This window comes from Solea solea, chromosome 8, assembly GCF_958295425.1.
Source record: "Solea solea chromosome 8, fSolSol10.1, whole genome shotgun sequence".
Taxonomy (NCBI): Eukaryota; Metazoa; Chordata; class Actinopteri; order Pleuronectiformes; family Soleidae; genus Solea; species Solea solea.
The window spans coordinates 13,790,345-13,815,165 of NC_081141.1; the positions used below are offsets into that span (position 1 = coordinate 13,790,345).

The window sequence follows — 24,821 nt, forward strand, 5'->3', positions numbered from 1 at the left end:
CCACAAAGATTTGGTATTAACTTCAGTGAAATCCATAATAATATACATGTCAGATTGATTAGAATCACTTTAGACAGTTTAAGGCTCACGTCACTGCAAATTACACACACTGCTGACAATGACACCACTGAGTAATATCACATACACACACATCATCACACACACGTCATTTTTCCTTTTCTTCATCTCTTGTTGATACTGACTGACCAGTGCAATTTCAACTGGGCCTTAGTATTATTTGAAATCTTCTACCTTTTAATAAACCATAAAACATGCAATTAAATATACCAGTTTGAGTGAGTGAGTCAGTCAGTCGGTGGTGGCAGTTGGCATCCAGAAAGTTACACAACTGTCTTCGTCTGGATTCAATCAGCCATTGCTAAGTTTTCTTTTTCCTGGTACTTGGTTTTAGGGGTGGGAATCACAGGGCACCTCAGGATACGATACGCAATACATCCATGATATCAATAATATCATGATACGATTCTGTTATAATCAATATATTGCAAGACAATCATATAGCGATCACGATATCCGTCTAACTAAAGAAAACAAAATGCCTGTGAAAAGTTAAAAGTGCAGGATTTTTCTATTTATTCACAACATAGAGAACAAAGTGCATAAAGTCTATGTATTGAACATGGATGGGAATTTCTTAACATAGCTTTCTCCACCATTATCCCAATGTAAACTGCCTCTTCTTCAGCCAGGTAACTACTGCCCAAGCGCCACCATGTTTACTTTAAAGTGCCTTAATTTGTTCATTAAAATATTGATATTTGCCCTGACATATCGATTATTGTCGTATTGCACAAGGAAGGTGGACGATATGTCACCAAATCGATATTTTGACCCACCAATACTTTCTTCTTTCTTATCTTAGTCTCCCTCCCTCTTTAACTAAGCGTCTGGTCAAGAAAAATAGTTTCCAGTAATCTATGGGCTTTTTGGTGAGGATTTAAACTAGGGATGTGGGATATGGCCATAAATATTATGATTGTAAAAAAGTAATAAAGTGTTAAATGAAACTAAGGATAAACTTATAAACGTAGTGAGGCCTCAGCCTTGGGACACCATCTCTATCAGGTGAGCTATTCCATGCCCCAAGCATCTTCAACATTCTGCATTTCTTACTAATAACCATCGACATCATCTGGAAATGTGATATTTCATTTTAGAAGAAGGAAAATAATTTGGTTTGTCCGTCTTCTGCAAGCTCAGTTTGTTCAACAGGAGGACAAAAACAGAAACAAATACATGATATCAGGCTGTGCATACAAATTGAAAGAAGTGCAAGACTGTTGTTCTGACAACCAAAGCGACAGAGAAGAGGAGGGGGGCTGTTGGTGCTTCAGCTGGTCCATCTATCGTCTCCCATTTTATTTTGTGCTCGCTCCTTAAAACTGGGCCTTAATACATCTGGTGATACTGACATTCAGCGGGTTTCGAGGAGGTTAACTCTGTCGTGACTCAGGGAAAGTCTGCAGGTGCACAGACACTATATTCTGATGTGACCCTGTTATCTCCAAACTGAGCCAGTAGGAAAGAGATGGCGTACAAACAAAATGGCACGAAGACTGCACTTTATAATCTAGAGATTAACAAAACCCTTTGCCTCTAGTCTGACCTTTCTGACATTAATTAAAAGTGAGCTTGAAAGCCCTTGCTTTTTCTTTCAATCATCTTAAAGCAGAAACGCACCAGACACAGCACATAAAGACGGTTGATTTTGCAAGGAAAGGACCTTCAAGGAAACAATAACCGACTGTGTGAGCATGACGATAGCCAAGGCAACTCAATGAGACAACAATGATCCAACTACAAACAAAACACAGAAAATGTTGGGTATGACTCAGTGAAAGGAGTAATAGGACCAGAAAGTTGTTTGATATATTGGTACGAGAATACCAATACTGAGAATGATCGACTGATGCTAATATAATAACGTTAAAAACATGTGGGGCCTAAAAACAATATTACAGTATGAGATCGCTATAGTGAATATAGTATAACTAGTCAACAGTTAAACAATAAACTAAAACTCACTTTAAAGTTCCTTGCAGCCAAGCAGATTAATATTTGATAGTTTTTCTGTATAAATTAAAGCATTACAGCCTCTCTGATACAATCATCTCTGTTCATGTACCAACCAAACAGCATCCCAACCAGACAGCGAGCCAGGCAGGCATGAGACAGACTGGCGCGTTGGCTAATGCACTGATGCTTACAATAGTCATACTTTCAGCCTTGAGAGTATTGTGACTTTTGTTTCACATTAGCTTTAGTACAAATAAACCCACACAAACAAAACCGAGAGTGTAGAGGCACTGTTAACTGGTGAAAAGAAAAACAGGTTTTATAAAAACCCTGTACGAAAACTTTGCACAGGATATGTGGGTGTTCATAATGTTGTTAGCAATCAAAGACATAACAAACATAACATTAGGTTGATTGTCTGCATGTACTGACTGACAGGTGAGTAAACTGCTGACTGCTGCTTTGACATTTTGTCTCTAAAATCCCACAACAAACCTGCATAGGTTCTATGATGTACATAAATAGACTTACACCTGCAGTACACATGCAACATCCTCCAGCTATCCTCCCCAACAAGGTAGCAGGAGTGTTTTTATATAATCAACTAGTGGCTAACCCACCTCATAACAAAACCTTTTTATTCAAAACAAATGCATCACATACTGAACAATACATGATAAATGAGTCATATTTTTTGTTAATAATTAACTTCTGTTGTGTCACTTAATTGCAGCCTTCATATTTCAAGTACATAACACACATTCTGATTCTGGAGTGCTGCAAGTGGATTTAAACATTATACATTTTTTCCTGATCAACTACTCCCAGAGTAGCAGAATAAATAAGTGCCATGTAAATGCACAATTAACTTGTGTACAGATATCAGATTCATTAGTGTCAACTGCAGAGAAAAAGACCTTGTGACTTCGGGGCATAATTAGTAGGGAGAGTGCAAAAGCAATATAAGGAAGAGTAAAAACGGAAATCATTTAAGTTGTCTAAATGTTCCAACAGTAGCAGCCCCTTCACTTTAAACACTCAAGTACGTGCAAATGCTCCTAACTGACAAAGGGTTCTACCTACCCCCATGAATACACACACACACACACACACACACACACACACACACACCAATGTAAAGAGCTTGATATCAATGCCTGCTAACACAGCTGGCAGGGATCCAGTTATCCCCCATTAACTGCAGACATTAATTGAAAATATGCTCCCGAAGGACTTTCCAAATGAGTCATCTTACAATTCGACTGTTTGACAATTTGACTCATAAACTGACCACAATTTGAAGCGTTAGACAGACAGCGTCACAAAGCTTAAGTCATACAAGACGAACCAGCGAGCCTTCTAGAAATTCAAAACAGTCGTAGTAAAGACAAAAAAAGAATAAGAAAAAATAAAAATCAGACTTATAATCAAAACTGAACAATTTCTCAACGGAAATAAACCTTATGTTGTTCTTGGCACTCATTTTTCTTTATTTCTAGTACTTGTATATGTTGATCTTGAGGTCACAGGAATATTATCATGCCTCTATGAATCATCCACTCTTCACTATTGTCAGATAAATTTGGCAGCAGACAGACTGAACTTAGTGTCCTTTTGCTGTCTGAGTTTACTCAGTGTTTCAGTTAAATGACTAAATGCATGATGCACGGTATCTCCAGCTGGATGGTCTTGTAATGATATCCTAACATGGGTTTCGTCGTGACCCCTGTTCTTTGTACAATTTCTCTTAAAAAAAGCACCATGATATTTGAAAAGCAACTGAAGGAGCTAGCAGTTTTCACAACTATGTATCCAACAGTTGTATCTTCTTATGCATCATGTGTTCTATTCGTTCATATTAAGTTTTCTAGCAGCTCCAACGGCTCACAAAATATTTCTACTGAGTATAGAAAAAGTAAATAGATCTGCTTTTTGCAGAAAATTAATCAACCACTATTTTCACTATGAATATTCTAAGTTGATTTCACAAGTGAGAACATTTCATAAGGTGGGTATAGGTATTGTAATACATCAGCCTGCAGTGGCTCCAGGCAAAACAGCCATCAGCTCACAAGTAGATGGCATTCTTTTCAGATTTCAACTGATTAATTCATCTGAATTGTTAATCATTACTGAATTCAGTATAATATTTAATTGATAAATGATGGAGTTTAGTCAAAGCAAAATCCAAAACCTTGGACTCAGATTTATTTTATGTGACAGTATTTCAGCTCCCTCAGGTTGAGGGGAGGTGGGGGGGGGGAGCGGCAAGTATCATCCAGACCACGCCGGCGACCCAGACTGCCCCTCCACCCAATAACACAATCTAGGTCAGAAGCTGGGGCACTGTCTGCATGGAGTGTAAGCATAACATTAGCTTGTGTTGGATGTCACAGTTTTTTAATAATGAATATTATGATTTAAGATTTATTTTGAATTCTGCTTTGTTTACATAAATTCATATTTGGGGGTGATTTTGCTGTGGAAATTTAACACCAACTTTGTTCATGTGCATTGCAGAATCCTTCTATGAAATGCGCCCATCCCGTCTCCTCCTCCATAAATGGCAACCACATGCCCAGACACATGTACACTTAACAAGGCTGACTGGTACTGAGAGACAGACAATGGTCAGATTACAGCAGATTAACGACAGAGCACTGCAGAAGTATTTAAGTGAACATCTGCCCAGATGAAAGAAGCCCAAAATGCATTCTGCAGTTGACACCTATCGCTGTCTCTCTCTTTGTGAGACAGTCACAGCGTGGCTACGTCAGTGGGTCTCAATGACAACAAATGACAACATGGAAAATGAAGAAATGCAAGATTCATGAACTCAACACTCATTATCCAACAGAGATTTTGCTAGGTGTGTCGTCATGCAGTATCAGGAGGATGCTCTTATTTATGGAGCAGATTAAGTAATCATGAAATACTGCAGTCTGCGGTTACAGATATAAAGGTTTGTTGATATTCTAGACTAAGACACGCCTTCTATTTGAGTGATCAAATATCAGCCAGTCAGTGTCATCTATCACTGATGTGATGGAGGTTTCTTTCTAGTGTGGAAAAACTGCTTTGTAAAACCTGCAATCATACTTTTTTGTCCATCACACATTAAAGTGGAAGATTCACACTTTTTTAAAAGCTCCTCAGTGTACCAGATTTCCCCCATCATCCGACAAAAGCAGACAGGCACCTAAGAGTTTACTGGCCAGAATGACCACATAGATTAACAGTTTTTCTGTCAAATAATGGTTTAAAAGAATACATTTCTTTGCGGTATGATCAGATCACTTTTACTATTGATTGACTGATCTTCGGAGAATGTTGAATTAAATGCTTAGCAGAGTTTGCCTGAATCAGAGGTGACATCTTCAACTCTCCACTCAGACCCGAAATTATTAAATTTACAGTGACACAAAACTGAGTAAGTTGAATTAAAAAAAAAGAAAAAGAAGGAAGAATCAAACAGCAGATCGTTTGTGATGTGCATGTCTGTAATGTATTCAGTAATCCACTGCTCATCTCAGAGTTGTCTATCAATCTGTGGTATCATTTGACTGAGCACTGTTGAGGTCAGTGAAAAGCCTCTGAGAAAACAAACAGTGGCAATTTACATAGGGAGCTGAAATGCAGATGGTCAGCTGGCCAGTTTTTTTGGACACAGTTCAAGAAGGGAGAATTTAACCACAGAAACCATCACACTCTCCTCAACACAGCATGACAAGTGTTATCTGTCTCACCAGGAGGCTCAACAGCTAACCTGCTAACAGCTAACTCACTGTCACACCAATTCTCTGAAGACAGTTCCTTCTGTGGCCCCTGTGAGACTTGTTAAAATCTGGCAAAAAAATTACACATAGTCTGGATAATGTTACATTCTAAGACTTTAGAGGCTTTAAAAATTACATTTATATTTGGTAATCCAGAATTGAAACCAAAAAAGAATTCAGCAATTTTTGTGCAAAGAAGCAGGTATCCATGCTAATATTTGTGCCTACTTTACCATACTGGAATCGAAAATGGAAATTCATAAGGACTGGAATTGTTAAGCATTATCAAAACCAGAATTAACCAAATTCATATAGCACCCAACCTTAAATATGTTGTTTGTGAATGCACCCATGGTTTCAAAAAAACATATCTGCTTTGCCTCTTCCTCATTATGCTGATTGCACGGTCAGTGAAATGAAGGTAGAGGCTTGGCTTCTCCAGACTTTGGTTCCACCATGCATAAACATCAAAGCAGGCCATGTCAGTGAAAGGATAAAGTCACTGCTTGGGTGATTTCCAATTTCCCCACTTTTTCAAACCATATGCGCCTCATTCCAATTCCAGGCAATGTCGGCTGGCGTTCAGTCACAGTAAAACCCTCTCTGTTCTAAAGTGTGCAAGGTATTAAAGTACAGATCTGTAATCTATCCAATGACTGGACAGACTCGCCCATTTTTATCGTTCACTGAAGCCAATTTATTCAAATTATTCTATCCAAGTTCAAACATGTTATAGTCACTCATATGTGTATATTTGTACATATGTATGTATACATATGTATGTATATATATATATATATATATATATATATATATATATATATAGTAGGAGATGTTGATGCCCCTTATAACAAAAAGTTTGTTGTTACTATACTGTATTTTAGAATCCAGAATTTGAGAAATGTTGTTTATTATATTGTAATAATGTTGACATGTTGATCAAATGAAAGAGTAGATCTGGAAAATGTTATCACACGTGTCTCTTCACCTCCAGCCAGAAATCCAATCCCATTACACAAAGCTCTCGAATCGTCTCCATTACCAAAGCAGCATAGTGAAGCAGCTACGGCAACTTCAGTTCTCCACAACACTGTGGGAAGGTGAGCACCACAGGGACATGTAGAGTTTTCCCGATAGAGAACAGAAAACAACTGGATGTGTCACTCTGATAACCAGAAAACCATAGATATCCATTGCTATGTTTTAAAAAGTCATAACAGAAGGCAGCACCATTGCTGCTGTTTTTCCAAGGTTCACTATTGCGTGAGGAAGTTTTTGATCACTGTGTCACTGAAGTTGAGAACAAACAAAGAGGGGAAAAAAAGAAAGCCACGTGTTTATCAGGGCAACAAAGCAGAGACAACAGCAGAGCAAGGATCCTGCTTTGTCATTTACACTTGGTGGGTGTTGAACTTTTCCATTCAACACCCACCCCTCACAGACACCACCCTTCCTGACAAAATATTTCATCTACATACAATCCAGTGTTAACCAAACGCAGGCTGGCTGAAATGTAAATCCTCTTCCTCGAGAAGATGCACATGATATCGGTGTCTGCCCCCTCCTCCAATAAAACCGGGATGAGAAAGCTACATTAAACGCTCACCTCTTCATCACTGACAGTGATACATTATGAGCTGCATTAATCAGGTGCAGTCTGACTGGGGGGTGGGGGGGGGTGCAAGTGCTGAAGACTACTCACAAGCATAATGTATGTGCATGCAGGCTTGGTTGACCGAGAATATGCAAGTGTTTGTGTGTGTGTGGACTAATGCCATCTGTGTTGTAGGTGCAGCATAGCATGAAAACATATTTAAGATTATTATATAAACACTCTGGTGGGCTAAAATTACAGCTGCCATGAGAAGTTGAATAACCAATTAGTTCAGTGATTTCCAGCCTTTTCTGTGTGATAAACCCCCACAGTCATTCATCAGACAGGTTCACTTGGTGGGATAGCTTAATGGTATTTCACTGCAGAGAAAACCCTGCTTTATGTAAGTCCATACAAGGCAAACAGCAATTATTTATGGTCAGGTTTCCCAGCCTTTCCCCCCCTTTAACAGCAGTGAAAACAGGATATTTGAACCTTTTATAGTATCTATAGATTGAAAGTTTTGTTGTATTTTTTTCTAACTAATCTCCTTGCCATTTTAATCATCTTAAAACTACCTTAAATTGGAAGAAAATGTGTCAAATCAGTCAGACTACCAAATTGTGACGATAAATGTGTGAAGATAAGCACATGGCCTCACTATTCTTCCATGCGCCTCTTGTTAACTATCCCTCCCCCTATGTTAATTACATGAGCCCAAAGATTATTAACAGCTATTTTGATTAATTAAATAATCATTTTAGAGACAAAGAGTCCAAACACTGGCCATTTCTCATATCTTAAATGTGATGATTCAAAGCTTAGCTGCAGCTCTATCTTCATGCATTTATTCCATATACACATATGGAATAAATGCATGAAAATATAGCTTTAGTGCTGTGATATGAACACTGTACATAGATGCTCTGTGCATAATACATGCTATGCTCTAAATGTAGGGCTGAAAGGGAGACATTTTTCCCATATCCCTTCCATCCTTTTTTTCCAAAGTCTACAACCGTGAAAAAAGGGGAAGTTCATAAGAATTAGGAATATAAGAAAAATAAACCTTACCTGCCCAGCTCGTTTCCAAGTTCATAAAATTCCTCCACATTTTCCTGGTTAAAAACAGTCATGTTGTCCAGGCACTTTCCACACAGGCTGTGACCTCTTGAAACGGCACACCAACACTTTACAGCGGTACCATCCCTACCAGGATTCTCCTCTCCGGGCAGGGTTCCAATTAATAGTTCTCCTCATGTCGACAGCTTGAAAATGAAAACACAAGTGGCAATAATGACATAGAAGTGTTAGAATTCAGCAATACAACCAAAGGAGAAGCAACTCCTAGACCTGATCTGTCCTCCTTTCCAGAATGGCATGTCCTTTTCACATTTAATACTTAGTATGTATCACAGATAAGAGTGATGTCTTTGTTCCTAGTCAATATTTTCAAGTACAAGTTTTTCAGGTTTTTCCTTAGAGGTGACTACAGCTGAGCAATAATTATAAAATGGTGCAAACACTTTGAGCCCCAACACAATTGCGCCGAGCATACGCAATGATACAAATTGCTAAATATTTCTGTGTTACACAAGTGTTTGTTGTTTTCCATCTATGAGGAAGATTAAACCCACAAATTAACTGATTAATTCAACATTAAACCAGGAGCAAAAGTCAATCGTTAATTGTCTGGCATTTCCTCATGATAATAGCTGATAACAACAGAAAACATTATTGGCCCTATTGCCCAGCCCTAACTATCCATATAATACCAATTTGAGATATCTTCAATTAATGATCAACCACCATTCACAATGTGGACATCTGCAGCTGAAATAAATATAAACAAAGATATCTCTGCCATGACAAACAAACCTCATGCACATAAATGAAAAGTGACCTAATTTGTTCTTGAAAGAATTAAGTTGTGAATATCTAGGATGACAATTATGGAAAGGAAGAATGTCAGTGTAATATCTTACATTTTAACTCGGACTACGGAGGAAGTGCGAGTATTTGTAATATAGCTATTAAATGTTTAAAAAAAACAAAAACTGTACACAAAGGTGGTCGTTCAGTCAACAAAAGGAGAAGAAATGAACCTGCACCTTCAGGGCGACGTCACGACTCCTGGACCTGATCTTTCCTCCCTCCTGCTCCCCCTTCTCTCTCTATCACCCCACAGGTACCAATTTAATTTACAACACCTGCCATTTTAAAACAGTTACTGACAATAGAACCATAAGTATGTCAGCACGGGTCGGACAGGAATGCACATAAAGCCCAATGAAAGCTTGGTGTAGCCATGGGAAACACGCAGACCATCTCCTCCTCCTCCTCCTTTCAGTCCAGCGAGGAAAATGACTGCTGAGTAAAGTCATATATCGTACGTTAGCTCGTCTTCCTTAAATTCTGACCCGACAGGACCTGGACAGGTGTTCAACCTGGTTTAACTGTGCACGCATATGCCCTAAAAACAAACCAGGAGCTCCTTCTTTTTCTTTTTTTTGTTGCTTACTCCTAAAACACACCCTCATGTATGTTTATCTCTGTGATGTGTGAAATAAGCATTAGCTTACTGTTTTTTCCCCCGGCGTTAAATAAAAAATAATTAGACAAATGTGAAGAAAGCACAGTGAAGTATCTTACAGTTTGCCGGTGTGTGTCCCGCTCCCGGGTGTAGTCCAGACTAAATGCAGTGTGTGTGAGCCTGTGACCCGGGTTTGGCTCACGGAAGACAAAATGCTGGACTGCACAGGCGAAATGAGCGTTAACAATGTGCGGCAGGCTGGTCCCGCTGCTGCTTTCAAGGTCTGTCGGAAAACTCCCTCTTGTGCTTGTCTGGTAGTTTACGTTGTCTGAGAATACAGCACAACACTGACACTAGGCAAACAAACATGAGGATTTGTGTAGTTTATATGTGACATGTAGACTTAAATTAAAATTAATGATGCGTTTTCCGTCAGCTGACGTGTTTTTAAATAGGTGGTTGTACTTACCGGAGTCTTTTTACGTGCCGCAAATGTAGCACTGCTGCATGTAGTCAGGTCAGTTGGAGAATCTGCTTCTGCCGCTAGTTGGCAGCAGAGTTCTCACTTTTATTTATTCACATGTCAGCAGAGGAAACCCCCATTTTATTGATTTTATTTGAGTTTTTGTTTTGGAGGTATCATTTATGAAATGAATTGATTGAAACACTACTGCTAACTGGATAAAACACTTGAAGAGCACAAACCTCTGCCAAGGACACTCAGTTTTACAAATCCAGCTCCAAACCACCAAAATCGAATTTATTTCTTCTTCCACTGTTTATTTATTTTTGTTTTTGCTGCTCACAATCAGACAGACAGACAGACATACAGACAGACAAATGCAGGCGAAAACATAACCTCTTTGGTAGAGGTAGCAATACTCTACCAAAGAGTAGTAAAAGAAAATAAAGAGCATTAAAAACCTTTAGTTTGATATATCAATGGATTTACTGCTTGAAGGCAGCTGACTAGAATATTACACTGCATTAGTTCCACCTTTATGGAAATGTCATATCATTGCAAGAAATTACTAATTTTACCATACATTTGGAGGATGGGCAGTGGGGGTGAGGCTCAGAGGACCTCTGCTCATATATCTAGAATTAAAAAATCCAAAACATTATCTGAAACAGGAATGTTCCTCTCACATTAATACAAATAATCAGTAATCATTATAATCCTTTAACAGCACAAAGGGCAATTTGTGCCATGAATACTTATGTACTTTTACTTTTAATGTAGCATTTTTGTGTGAAACAAAATAATTCTATGCTGTTTTATTCCTTCTTGAATAAAACATGAATGAAGGATTGTTCGACCACTACAGACTGTGTAAATACAGCAAATGTGACTCACATTTGTTCCCTTAAACAACTAATTAAGCCCAGTAATGATGTATGGAAGATGTAAGCTTCCCTCCATCAATCCATCTATCCATCCATCCATCCATCAGGTCATTATCCCCTCCAGAGCCACAGGAGGTTAAAGCACATGCCACCATACACTGAGAAAGACACAGGTCACACACTGGCTGATTTAATGTTAAACAAACTTTACATTAGAGCAGGAGGCCCCTGGTGACCTTTGACCCCCCGGGACTCATTATGACTATGATTTGTATTGTACATGCTCAGTCAAGGGCCACGCAGCGGCACATGTGGCCAGCACTGTTGCTTTCTGTGGAGCGTCTGCATGTTCTCCCTGTGTGTGTGTTTGGGTTTTTTTCTGGTTCTCCAGTTTCCTTCCACAAAAACATGCATTATTATAACATAATTGGACACTATAAATGCATCTTTGTCCTCCTTCATGTGGAGGATTAAGTGGCAGATGGATGGATAGATGCTTAGTCAAGACAAGGTTTTTGGTCCTTTTCAAATGTGAAACCACAGATATGAACTTGATGGAAGAGTCTATATTTGACTATATTGTCTCTTGTAGCAGATTGTTTTCTGCAAACTATGATTAAAGTGAACCCAAAGTAGGTCTTGTATTGACATTTTCACCTAACTGAAAGTAATGTATGTCAGCACCTTAGCAATAAAAGCACCTAAACAGTAAAATAAAGGATAGTCCTGTAATATACCTTTATTTATATGACTAACACTACAGCGTTAATCGAGGGTTTGATGGAGAACAGACGGAGAACTCTCAAGCACACAGAAATACAAAAAAGCTTGTTGACAGTGACTTCCTTCTGTCTTAAGAAACACTTGAATGCTCGGTTTTTAAATTTAGAATAAAACCCCTTTTATTTGATATTGTTTAAAAGTTAACAACTCCAATAAACTGCTGCCCTTTTGAATAATCTTTAATATTTCTAAAACTTTTACATTTGTTTTGTATCTAACCGATTTTTATTCTTAACCCTTGAATGGCTTTTATGACTTTTTATTTTACTTCTTTTAACATTTTTAATCTTTAAATTTATTTTCTTTTACACTCTTTTTTTGCATGTGTACCACATCTTGACTCTGTGTAGTGCCCTATAAATAAAACTCTCTGCCTGGCCTTGAGATGGTCACTGCCCACCAAACTGTGTTAATGGTCCACGGTGGAAGCTCTACTGTGTCTAAACCTACAGCAAAGAAAGAACAGAGAGTTTCTGTGAATCTGATCCTCTTACAACAGAGGGACAGACGTAGAGGCTGTTTAGTCCTGAAGAGGTCTGCTGCTGCCACCTGTTGGGCAATAGTGTGAGAGGCAGCTGGATGTCTTGTCCTGTTTAAAAAAAACAGTTTCAACACTGATTCATGATTCTTGACTGTACGCATGCTTCAGATACTATGCTAGTCTAGAAAATTCAACAGAGAATTTCAACGACAACACTTTGCTTTAGAGATCGAATGTAAGAATTAAACTGAAAATAAAATATGTCAACGAATGCATTTGCAGTTGTGTATTGAATAGAACTTAATAAGCTTGTGGACAAAACTTAATTTTCTATGTGATGTGATACTCCCCCCACCATCTGCTATTGAAAATCTATTTTGATTAGATTAGATTAGATTTAACTTTATTGATCCTATGCCAGGCCATCCTATGTAATTCGTTACAGCAGCAAAAAAACGACAATAGGGAAGATAAAGTGCAAAACATAAATAGAATAAGCAATAACATTAGCAATGAAATAGGATATGTGTAAAAGGACATAATAGAAACAGAATGCACATTATGAAAATATACAGAGTAGGAATTTTAAAATAAAATATTTACATAAATGTGCAACTTTCACTTTTTGCAGGATATTAGGGAAGGGCATAATATGTTCCATTTAATATCTTAACCTGTGGTTTAGTTTTCAACACTTTACTGATATTGTCACCAGTTTTGAAAGTGTGGTTTTGTCGTGTCTTACAGGTGTCACCTCTTAATCATGCATGTGTGAACTCCGTCTTCTAAATATATCTGTATGACTCAGGAGGAATAATCATTTTCCTGCCATGTATTCGCTGTGAATGGACAATATCAGTCCAACAAACCACAATATGAACAACAATTCAATTTGTTTATTACTTCAGTTTTGCATTTCACGTCACTATTTACAACAAAAATAGCTTTGTTATTCTCTTGATTAGAAAGGTGAGCATCACAGCAGGACCTGGGACAATCATTAGTAAGTCATTCAAATACAGTTACTTGTTAATCCCAAGAATTAGATGCAGACCAAAAGATTTTTGACATATTGGTTTCATACAGGGTAGAACGGTGGTTAGCACTGGCACCACACAGCAAGTTGGTTTCTTTTAAATCCCAGAACTAAGGTTCCTCCTGTGTGGGCTTTCTCCACTTTCCTCCCACAGTCCACAGACATGCAGGTTGGGGTTACGTCAACTGGAGATACTAATGAAAGGGAGTGTGTTTGTCTTTGTGCTTCGCAGCGACCTTTGGACGGCTTCATGCCTTCTGTTACTGTCTCATGACTTCAAACTAATAAAACCCACAGAACATTCGATTTGCTCTTCCGAGATGACGCATGATGAATTGGTAAAAAAAACAAAAACCTAATCCCTTTACTTGAAACTGCCAAAAATTAAATAGATTTTATAAAAGGACCGGAATAAAATAGTACAGTAAACTATAGGTACAGCAGAGAATAGCACACTGGGAATCAAACAGTCTCCATAAGCCAACAAACTGATAAAAATCAACAGTTAATGCACGAATAGTGAGGTTTTTTATATAATAATCAAAAATTAACATTAAAATTGAGTCTATTTTGTTCACAGGGGCTTAAACACAGATGCCTTCAGTGAACAATCTTGAACAAATAAATAAACAAATAAAATGGAGTGTTGCATATTACATTGTCATGTAAAAAAAGAAATCGGAGTTTTTGAAGTTAACTTTTAAGCTTTGGAGTTGTTTTCAACTTATTTCCTTGAGCATTTTGAACTCTCACAGAGGATCGTCGGTGCATATGATCTTTTAATCTCTATACATAGTCTGCCACAGAGACATATGAGTGACGTTGCTCCAAATTATGCATTCCATGTTGCCAAAGTTGCTGCGTGTGAGCTTTGAACATTTTTGACTTTACATCTATAGCTTATTGTCAAGGCTGTTTCACTGAACAAAACCATTACAATAAAAAAAAGACACTTTCATCCCAGAACAATTATATATATAATAAAGTCCCATATCTTAATAATGGGACTTTAGACAGACTTTAACAATAGCTTCCACAGAATGCAGATATCTCACTGAATAGCTTCAATGTCACTACTTACATCAAGGCCTGTCACTGTTCGCAGAAGTAGTTGTTAAAAACCCCCCACTGGTTCTTGGTGCTCATGCTGGCATACGGTACATTAGTTCAGCTAATAAGGCAAAGAAAAGTCACTGTAGGCAGAAATGGATGACACATTAAAATATAGCATCTGTTGTGAAGGCAAATCAGGAGCAGTTATACAATAAAAAACTCCAAATGATTTCTATCAACCCGACCCTGAGCTGTTAATTTAGATTAAAAACTGATAAAGCACAAATCTATTTTGCAATAAAAATGACAGTGGCACTACATGCAGACTGGACGGTTGACAAGTAGTATCTCCCAGATTAAAAACTAAATCGTATTCATTTACTTTATACATAAACAAATAATGTCCATAAATCAACGGACAGATGCCAACATTCAATAAATATTAAAAGGAAGATAACAACAAATACACCGCAATGGGGGGTGGAGTGGCTCAGTGGTTAAGACCCTACCTTGTGTACCAAAGACATCATGGTTGAAGTTCGATTCCACCCCTGGCTAAATTGTACTTGATTCCATTGTAAGTCGCTTTGGATAAAAGCGTCTGCTAAATGTAATGTAATGTAATGTAATGCAATGAAAAGTTAATGTTAAGTGATGCATTTTAGCTTAATAGGTAATTAAGGCTGCTGTCGGTGAAACACTTTTGGTAAAGCTCCAGTACAGAACATATACCGCCCCCTTGTGGACTTCTGAATATTTACCACAACACTGCAGTCGCTATGACGTAGTTTTTGTCCCCCACACCTCTGCTTTGCAGTGACGTGACTTCTATCATAGCGTTACTGGTCCAGGCAATGAAAACTGGTATATTGACAAACAAAGAGAGATTTGTGTGGCACTGACTGGCTTCATTGACATTGTGTGAACTCAATAGACAATGGTTTAAATGTGTGTTAATGACATTCATTTATATTTAAACGTTACACACTACAGCTTTAAGACACATAGTTCAAAAAGACACAATGTAGGATTTCAGGACTTCAAATGCCTGAGCAGGTAACTTCTGGTTTTGGGTCCATGCCACAAAAAGAACTATATTCTTCTTTTATGGCATATGTCAAATGGTTGTTTGTACATTAGAAGTTCACTGCAATCATTGGCTTGTCAACAATTGCACATGTTACCTCGGCTTATATTTTACAAGAGTAAAACATTACCCTGAGAGCAAATTCTACATTGTGTCTCTTTAATAACTCTATACTCTGACGGCTATCAATAGAGTGTTTGATCAGTTATACGAGTCTCTCGGGCTCCGACAGTAAATCTAGGAGAAACTCTGATTATCCCACAGCATTTTGTCATAATCCACAAGCCCACAGAGAGGTGGCTCTTTGCTCATAAGGTTTGGCTGTTTGTAAGTGAATATGTTACTACCCCCCCTGCATGTTCAGGAGGTAGCATAGGGAGGAGGGAGGGAAATGCTAACAGCAGGGAATGGACCGCAATGGACAGACAGTTCACCAAAAGACAGAAGCTTTAAGAACTGTAAGGGTCAATGTGAGGTGCACCTGACCTGACCAACTCAACAACTATTAGACACTTATCATATCTGTTATCCCCCAGTTACATATTTACTCTGCCCTGAAATAAACTGCACACAGAAACAGATCAACACAGCTCAGATGTGAGACTCACGCCTTTAAAGAATAGTTTGTAAAAACCCTTCAGGTGGAAGACTGTCGATTAACTGATGGCACAATCTATCATTGGTTAAACAAGGCACATGAGGATGAGAACAAACTTAAGAATGGAAAACCTGCTTCTAGAACCCGCAGGCAGAAGTCCAGGGGGGCTCATTAAAAATGCATGGGTAGGATCCATACTCAAGGTGCATGTGCACACAAAGGCTTAAAAATTGCTGGCACAGAAATGTATATAATAAAAAAATTTTTTTATAGATCCAAACATTCGCGTGGAGCTGCATACATATGCTTTCAGCCCCCGTTTTGTGAGGTCCCAATGAGGTCCCAGGTAAAAGAGAAGGTGAGAGGAGAGATGAGGGTAAACCAATATCATACACTGTTGTGGCAACAGATCTCCGGTGATCATTTCCCTTTAGAAAACAAACAGCCAGCCCCCAGCTCTTTCTCAGCATGTGTGCTTACAAGAATGTACATGTGCATACAGTATGCATGTGAAAATGCATATGAACTGTCCTCAGTGAACCCACGTAAAGTAAGCTACCTCATCCAGGTCCACAGGGTAGTCAGTGAGGTGAATGGGGCCTTTGTCAAAATGCTCCCCCTTGTAGCTTCGCCATCGTCCTGCAGGCAGGTAGATGTCCCTCTCCTGCTTACCTGGTTCTAAAACCGGAGCTACCATCAGGTCATCCCCGATCAGAAACTGGGAGTCAATCTTATAGGCTGCCTCGTCGTCAATGGCGATCCACCAAAGAGGCCTGATGATTGGGTCTCCTGTATCAAGGACCTCACCTGCCAGCTCCAGAACTCTTGGTGCCACCAGTGTCTTGTGAAGCTCTGTGAACTTCTGTGCTATCTGTACTACCTGCAATACAAATATACAAAGATACTGTGTTAGCATCTGAATGGATGATTGATTAAATAACCTACTTTAATCACCAACTATTTTGATAATCAATTATTCTTTACATACATATATATATATATACTGTATATATGTATATATATATAAAAAATCTATACACATATATAATATATATATATAATCTATACACATATACATAATATATATATATACGGTATATATATGTATATACATTAAAAAAAAAAAAGATTAGTTGCAGCCCTAGTTAAGATACGGTTTTATTTAAATCCAGGGCAGCACAATAATTTCTACATTGGTACGGTCCTATAAATATAAACAATCAAATGATGATTTGGGTGGACCTGGGATAATTTATTGTATGACTCACGCTCAGGTAAGTTTTTAAAGCTCATCAGTTTGGGCTTGGCCTATTTATATGTTATGTTTGTGAGACTGGCCCAGACAGGTGCACACATTCTTGGAACAAGGACAACTTAAAACAGACAGACAGAATTCTTCTTACTTAATTTAGTGCACATTTAACTGATGTTCTACTTTCTTTAACATTGGAAGTTAAGATGTTAGCCTTGGTGGAGTATTACACCAAATTAATTATTATGCCCATATGACATAGCCCATAATGTAAGGACAGAGGAAGAGTATTCAAATTTACAGCATATTTTTGATACTTTTTCACTATTTGTAGGTTTAGATAGATTTGAAAAAGATAATTAAATCTAATGATATGCCAGGACGCATAAATGATAACTTGTTAATCATCTCCAACAACGTGTAAGAGTTTCCTCTGTGTTTTTGCACAAGAACATTGTCCCTTATAAATACTGGATTTCAGAACAGCAAATAACAGAGAACAAAAATCTTTGCTCGTGTAAAATTACGAAGTCCCTGTTTTTCTTTGCTCACCTCATTGTCATAGGCCCATGGTGGTATGGAGAACTGCATGGCAGGCATAAAGGCTGACAGCTCTAGCCATCGAATGTACAGCTCTCTGTCTGGCAGACCACTTTTTTCATCTGAACCACCTGGAACGCAACACAGGTGTCACACAGCTGATTGAAACCACATCAAACATCATCACAACCAACTTGACACTCACAGTAGTAGTATGTAAAGGAGTGCCATACCTTCAGTGCGGTTGGGGTACGCATTTCCTCCAATCATATCAGGTAAGACAAACTGGTAGCCCAGAATGCTAATCGTAAGAACAGTTGGAATGATGGACTTGAGGCCGAGCTCATAGCCCCAAACCGAGTCTCTGTCAATAATCCTGAAGAAGCAGGAGATGTTCTGACTCTGGTAACCCACCCTGAGCTCTGCACGCTCACTGAATGGTATTGCCATCTCTGTGTAGTAGTGGGTGAAGGTGGAGGGGTCAGATATTGAGACAAGGGTACTAAACTTTTGGGGGAGGTAGCTTGTCTCCCCTGCATCAAACTTGAAGGAGGTCACATTATAGTAGGATTTGAGTGTCTGCAGATGGGACGCGTACCACTCACAAGCTTCTGGGTTGGTGAAGTCCAAGATTCCTCCAATACCGTTCCACCAGCGAACAAGAGCGGGCAGTTCACCGCTTGGCTCCCGAACAAACAGACCCTTTTCCACAGCAACACCAAAGTTAATGGAGTCATAGTTGATGAAAGGATGTGTCCATAGTGACACGTGAAACCCGTCCTCTCTGAGTTTCTCGAACATACCACTGGCATTCGGAAACTTCTGCGGGTCAAAGTCAAACTCTCCATAATCTGCAGTGTAGCGGTCGTCCAGCTCCAGGTGGGAGCATGTGAAGCCGTGCTTGGTGATGTCAGAGGCATAACTGAGTAGTTTCTCCTGGGTTACAGATGTTTTGTAGAGGGCCCATGTGGACCACACTGGATGTTTGAAGACTTCAGGAGATGGGACCTTGATCGGTTTCGGAAAATATCGACGTACCTGTGGAAACATGTGCACACAGAGCAGAGTGTAAATACGCGTATGTTCCATACAACCGTTATCCGCATGTCATCATAAAATAATGCTGCCAAGTCTGTACCACTTCTGTATTTGATTCATTTGGATTAAAAGGTACAGGATATTTCAGGATTTCTGAAGTGAAGTTGTACAAGTGTAGACTCACAGTCAGCACTGACTGCACTGTGTATATCCCAAAGAATTCAAATGTGTCAGTACCTCATACAAAAAACAAAAGGATACTTTGCCCACCTAAAACTAAACCAAGGTTGCTTTGATTGTACTTTCTGGAGGTCTTATGTATTCATGTGAATATCAAATTGCCAGGTTCATTCACAAATGTAACCTGACAATTTCTATGACTGAGTACATTTATTCTGCATATTGTGTAACTTCTGGTGTGTTTACCGATATCGAGAATCTCTATGACTGAGGTCGATAAAGTTTTACATAACAGACTGTTTCCAAAGTAGCACCTGTGTATGTGCGATTGATCATAGGTCAAGGCCACTCCTACTTAAGCTGACTCCTCGTGCCAATTTCTTTTCTCAAATTTGTCAACATTGTGCAGGATCATGAAGGACATCATGCAACTACACATCTAAAAAATGAACTATTCCTATAAAACAATACTTTTTTTGACTGGAAATAGGGGGGCGCAGCAAGCCATGCTCTGGTGTGACGTCAACATTCACACTTCAAACATAGTCCAGACATCAGCCTAAATACAGCAAGTAAAGGAAATGCATGTTCATTTTCACAGGCCACCATAACATTTAGTCCACACAGCAGCATTCACCAAACACTATTTCATAATGTTGCTAAAAACAAGTTAGCTATCATTACAAGGCCCACTCCAACCTGTAACTACAGAAAACACACATGTAACATTATGTTAGGAATCAAGAAAAGCCAGTTCCAGTCAAGTCAAGCCTAACCCCAAACAGCCCAACTCATTCATACACTCACCATGTACTTGTGAATAGATGTAACATCTGACCCCACACACACTCTATAGCTGAGCTCAGGTAAGGCCTGTTGTCCCTGTGCTGGCTTGAAGGGAGAGTCCTGGTACCGGGCCTGGAACCTGAGTGTCCTGTCCTTCTCTGACCAGCCCAGATGAAACGGTACAGAGTCATTAATCTTGATGGCAGTTGCATTAGATGACAGCCAATAGCGTTCTAGGATTCCTCCAAAAGCCTTCCGATTGGAGTAGACATCACTGGTGATGAAAGGCCGTGGTTCCTCCTCACCCTGGATCCTAATAGGCCAGTGCTGTGTTGCCGTCTCTGCCCCTCCGTACCAGTGAGAGTCATTATAGGCCATGGTGTGTTCCACATAGTGCTTATTTTGCAGCTCCTCCCAACGAACACGGTAACACATCACAGTGTCCTTCAGTCGAATTGTCTGGATGAAGAAGTTGATCTTGCCAGAATCCGACTGAGTGCAGCTCAGAATACTTCCCTCCTTTGAGCAGGTGTCCAGATCCAGAGTACCAGACCTAAGAGGAGGGGGTGAGGGCAGAACAACTGGTTCAGCACTAAACACATAGGAAATATCATCAGAATATGACATTTGTATTAGTGTAGTGATTAGTTTTTTCTAAATATCTGAGGCTATTAGAATACTACAGCACAGAAGAAATGCAAACATAAAGAAAGCACTTTATGCTCCATTTAAGTACTCTGTGTATTTGCAAAGCGAGGAACTGTAGTATTGCTGTTTTGGTCGATGCGAGCTCTGCTGATAAAGGACATGACTAAATCACTCTGCCCTAAGGGTGTAATCATGTGTCTGTTTTGCCTGGTTTTTCATTATCCAGCCACACTTTGCATACAGGCACACATGGCTCAACCTACAAAGATGGCCAACCACTGTTACAGAAACACATTGAACTGAACTACAATAAACAGAACTATTTATTTTGGTAACTCACTGTTTCAAACAAAAAAAATATCAAGACAACAAACAGCATGTTATTCAGTAATGAAAACTGTCCTGGCAGGAAACCCACCTGAAGGTCATTGTGAAGATGACAACCCCAGCCTGGTTACGAATGACAAAGCCGTCCTTGTTGAGGTCTAAAGACTCTGTCTTGAACAGCTGGGCTTTACGGATCGATGCGGAGTAGTAGCACCAAGCAACCACGGCAGCCAGCACCAAACCACAGCCCAACATCCCCGCCATCACAAGGGGTCGGCCTTCATGTGCCAGTTTCTTCTTCTTAAGTGGAGAGGATCCATATTTGCTAGGAGCCTGCTGCTCCCCGGTAGTCATGGGGACAATTTCATACATACTGAACACTGGAGGCAGAGAGCCGTGCATTGAAATGTTTGGAGGTGGAGTTGAACGAGGGGGGGAAAGGACCTGTGTAGGTTGTGCCTCCTGATTGGTGCCAGTGAGTTTTGGCTCCAGCTCCCTCTGCAAACCCTCAAAGGATATGCGGTACAGATAATGGACGGATGTAAATACCAAAGACTACCGGTCAAACTTTAGCTTCATTTCTGATTACGTGGAAATTCCAAACCTGCAAGACAGACAGAGATAAACCATCAGTTCATTTGTACAAAACCACATGTGTCAATGATGGGGGGGGGGGGGAAATAGGCCACCACAAATATCATCAGCATGCAGCCTTTTACGTCACACACTGCCTCACAATGCAGTTCTAGATACTCAGTTTAGAGGAGCTGTAGGTATCAGTGGCTGTGGAACTTCTCAGACTGGGTCACACCATGATTATGTACATTTAATACTCTCTCTCTCTCTCTCTCAGAAACAACAAAAGTATTTTGTATATTGATTAAGACCAGAACGATTTGCTTTTGGCATAATTTTACTGTATCACAATACAGATTTGATTTGTATTGTGATTCTAAATGTGATTCTACAAGTATTACCATTTGATAGTGCTGCTAATTGTACATTTTTTTCCCCCTTCAACCAAAATAATATAATAATGAGAAATGAAAATAACCTATTGTTCCCTAAAGTTAAATGCTACATTTAGCTGATCCTACTAATAATACAATTAAGGCCAATTAGAAAAAGTGTTTTTTAGCTTTGCCTTCTCAGTTTTCACTGAATTAGTGCTGTAAGAAAATAAAACGCTGAGCCAAAATGAACAAAGCCTCTAAAAACAGAACACAGCAGCACAGATGGGAGCCTTCCAATTAATATGCTTCATATGAAACGGAGAAAAAAAACAACCCATCTTTTTTTTTGAAAATGCTGGCTTGCAAAACTTCCTGCAGCTTCCACTACTTTTTTGTAAATTGGCAACTGCTACTTTTAGCCGTTTCTGTTCATCGGACTAGGAGAACTGTCACAAAAACACAAAACATCACAATAGATTTTTTTCCCATCCCGAACAACAAGCCTGCATTTCTAATTTAGAACACATAATGCACAGAGTAGATGCTGTTGTCTGTATGAGCACCACACTAGTGTATACAGTATGTTACTGTATCTGTTAGTGTACGTAATGCATTCTGTAGCATCTGTGCCCTGCAGCATAATGCAGCTGCAGCAGCAGCGGCCGTGTCCAACAGTGAGACAGTGTGAAAGCACAGCAACTTTAATCTGATAACGAGCAGGTAGCCAGGGACTGCAGCCACACAGACACTGTTGGTAACAACCATAAAAACAGGCTATGATCAGAGCAGCTCCAGACACCGTGTCAGCGCGATTCAAATACATTTATCTCTCAGGAAAGAGCAACGTGAACATGACTAAATAATATTTAGTCTAAATATCAGTCGCATCCCTCAAATAACTGTACTGCAGCAAACCTTCCCTCCTCACAGCTATCATTATATTGCAGCTCTACATGCTTATTTTACTCTCTGGGGGTAGAGCTGAGAAATAACAATAACATCAATTATTATATTATATTATTATATAATTATTTTTCGGACAACATTCCAAATGTTCAGTTATACTTTCCATCAGTATCAGTTTGTCCTTTTAATAAAATCACAACTTATGTACTTATAATCTTACATTTATTGCAACAATTATCTTTTACTGTGACAACCTTTTTGGTCACATAACGGGAGGAAATGAAAATCTGCAAATGCATCACTTGCAAAAACTGGGTTCCTTTTACTTAAACCAGTGCTTCACTGACAAACTGACGCCTCCTCTTCAGCTGAGTTAGAAATAAATGATCACTTACTGCTTCCAATGGTAGTTGTGGTCACTTGTACACGCACAGTGATTACTTTTAACATCCATAAATTACATTATGAAGAACATAATGCCGACATCATGATTTATACTGATATGTACGGTGCCACTTCTCAGAGGGGCCTTAATGAAACAACAACAACAATAATAGTCAGGCCTCTTTCACTCAGTCTATCTGACTTTGGAAGAGCACTGATACAAGTAGTTCAGTGCTTTAAATACACTTACTTTCTTGTTCTACTCTCACATTGTACCAATCAGCTGTCTTGGACTTCATTCAGGAACTTAGTTGAAAAGTTACAAAGGGTTAAATGTGCTAAACTTGACTTTAGGACAATACTGCGGAACTTCTGACACAAATTTTACACAGTTGGTTATGATGCATTTTCTATAATCCTCTCATTATGAATTTTGAACATTTCACACACACATACACACACAGAGATCATTCTATGAAATTAATTACATAATTAAATAGGTTTCATCACTTGCAATTAAACATTAATGATCTAAACATCTGGTTTACTTACTTATTTGCGTCTTACCTCAAACCAGAGGCTACTGTTAGTCTGTTTTCAGAGAGGCACCACCATAGTAACTGTAATACTGAATAGGATCATTTCTTAATAAAAAAAGTGACTTAGAACACACGAGCACTCATGAGCTAATGTATTCAGGTTACATAGAAAGTCCACTTGTATCACAGGAGTAAACTACTTGAATCGAATGTTTACTATAAGCTCAACCTTCTCGACAACTGTCATCTGACTTTAATAAGCTAACAGTCAACAGAACGGCGCGTCCAGGTGCATTAGCTTTGTGTACATTTCCGTACCAGGGTCGACAGGACATCCAGTAAAACTAAACAACCAGACACTGTCGATTTCAGATCGATACTAAAACACACCAGCAGGACCGGACCGTCGACACGGTTGGTGACGTTGTGTTGTGACATTTCAGTCACAGTTAAAACATGTGTACATACAGTCTTCACCTGCGTCTGTAACACACAAAATACACACGCACACATTCACAGTGTCCATGCAAAGACAGTCGTCTCACCTCCGCATGTCTCTTCCTCGGGTTTACGTGCGTGTTCGAAGTTACCTCTTCATCTACTGTATGCCTTTGTGACAGCGGTGAACGCAGTGACTTACTGCGCAGCTGCGCATTAGGACCCGCCCACAATAGACGACCTCAAAGCTGATTCGTCATTTTGTCACTGTGGCTTTCTGGGAAATGTAGTGTAGCAATGCCGTAGTCTTCAGAATCCCGCCAAAATCAAACACAGTTTAGCAGCTGAAGTTAATAAACTAGTTTTAACAATTTAATAAGGTTATTATTTCTAGTAACACTGTGTAGTTTTTTATTATTATTTTGTGTCTGACCATTTTAGATGGAATCTGTAACAGAAAAGTCTCAGTAGTAGGGTGTGTTGCTCATTTAATAGCCAAAAAGCA

General features: G+C 39.1%; 2 protein-coding genes across 2 annotated transcripts in view; both read right to left on the reverse strand.

Moving 5' to 3' along the window:
- Positions 1-10,199, reverse strand: part of dapk1 (death-associated protein kinase 1) — a 62,631-nt gene extending 52,432 nt beyond the window's left edge. The window contains exons 1-2 of the mRNA XM_058635951.1: positions 10,060-10,199; positions 8,482-8,675 (exon numbers count right to left, since the gene is read on the reverse strand). Of these exons, the coding sequence (XP_058491934.1) occupies positions 8,482-8,543 (62 nt within the window). The 5' untranslated portion in view covers positions 8,544-8,675; positions 10,060-10,199. The remainder of the gene's footprint in view (positions 1-8,481; positions 8,676-10,059) is intronic.
- A 3,233-nt stretch (positions 10,200-13,432) lies between these two features.
- LOC131464230 (myogenesis-regulating glycosidase-like) lies at positions 13,433-24,506 on the reverse strand. Its single transcript, XM_058636609.1, has 6 exons — positions 24,424-24,506; positions 21,188-21,700; positions 20,143-20,674; positions 18,351-19,155; positions 18,130-18,248; positions 13,433-17,205 (listed from the first exon to the last, which is right to left on the reverse strand). The coding sequence occupies exons 2-6, from the start codon at positions 21,496-21,498 to the stop codon at positions 16,858-16,860; spliced, it is 2,115 nt and encodes a 704-aa protein (XP_058492592.1). The 5' UTR covers positions 21,499-21,700; positions 24,424-24,506; the 3' UTR covers positions 13,433-16,857.
- Positions 24,507-24,821: the final 315 nt, after the last annotated feature.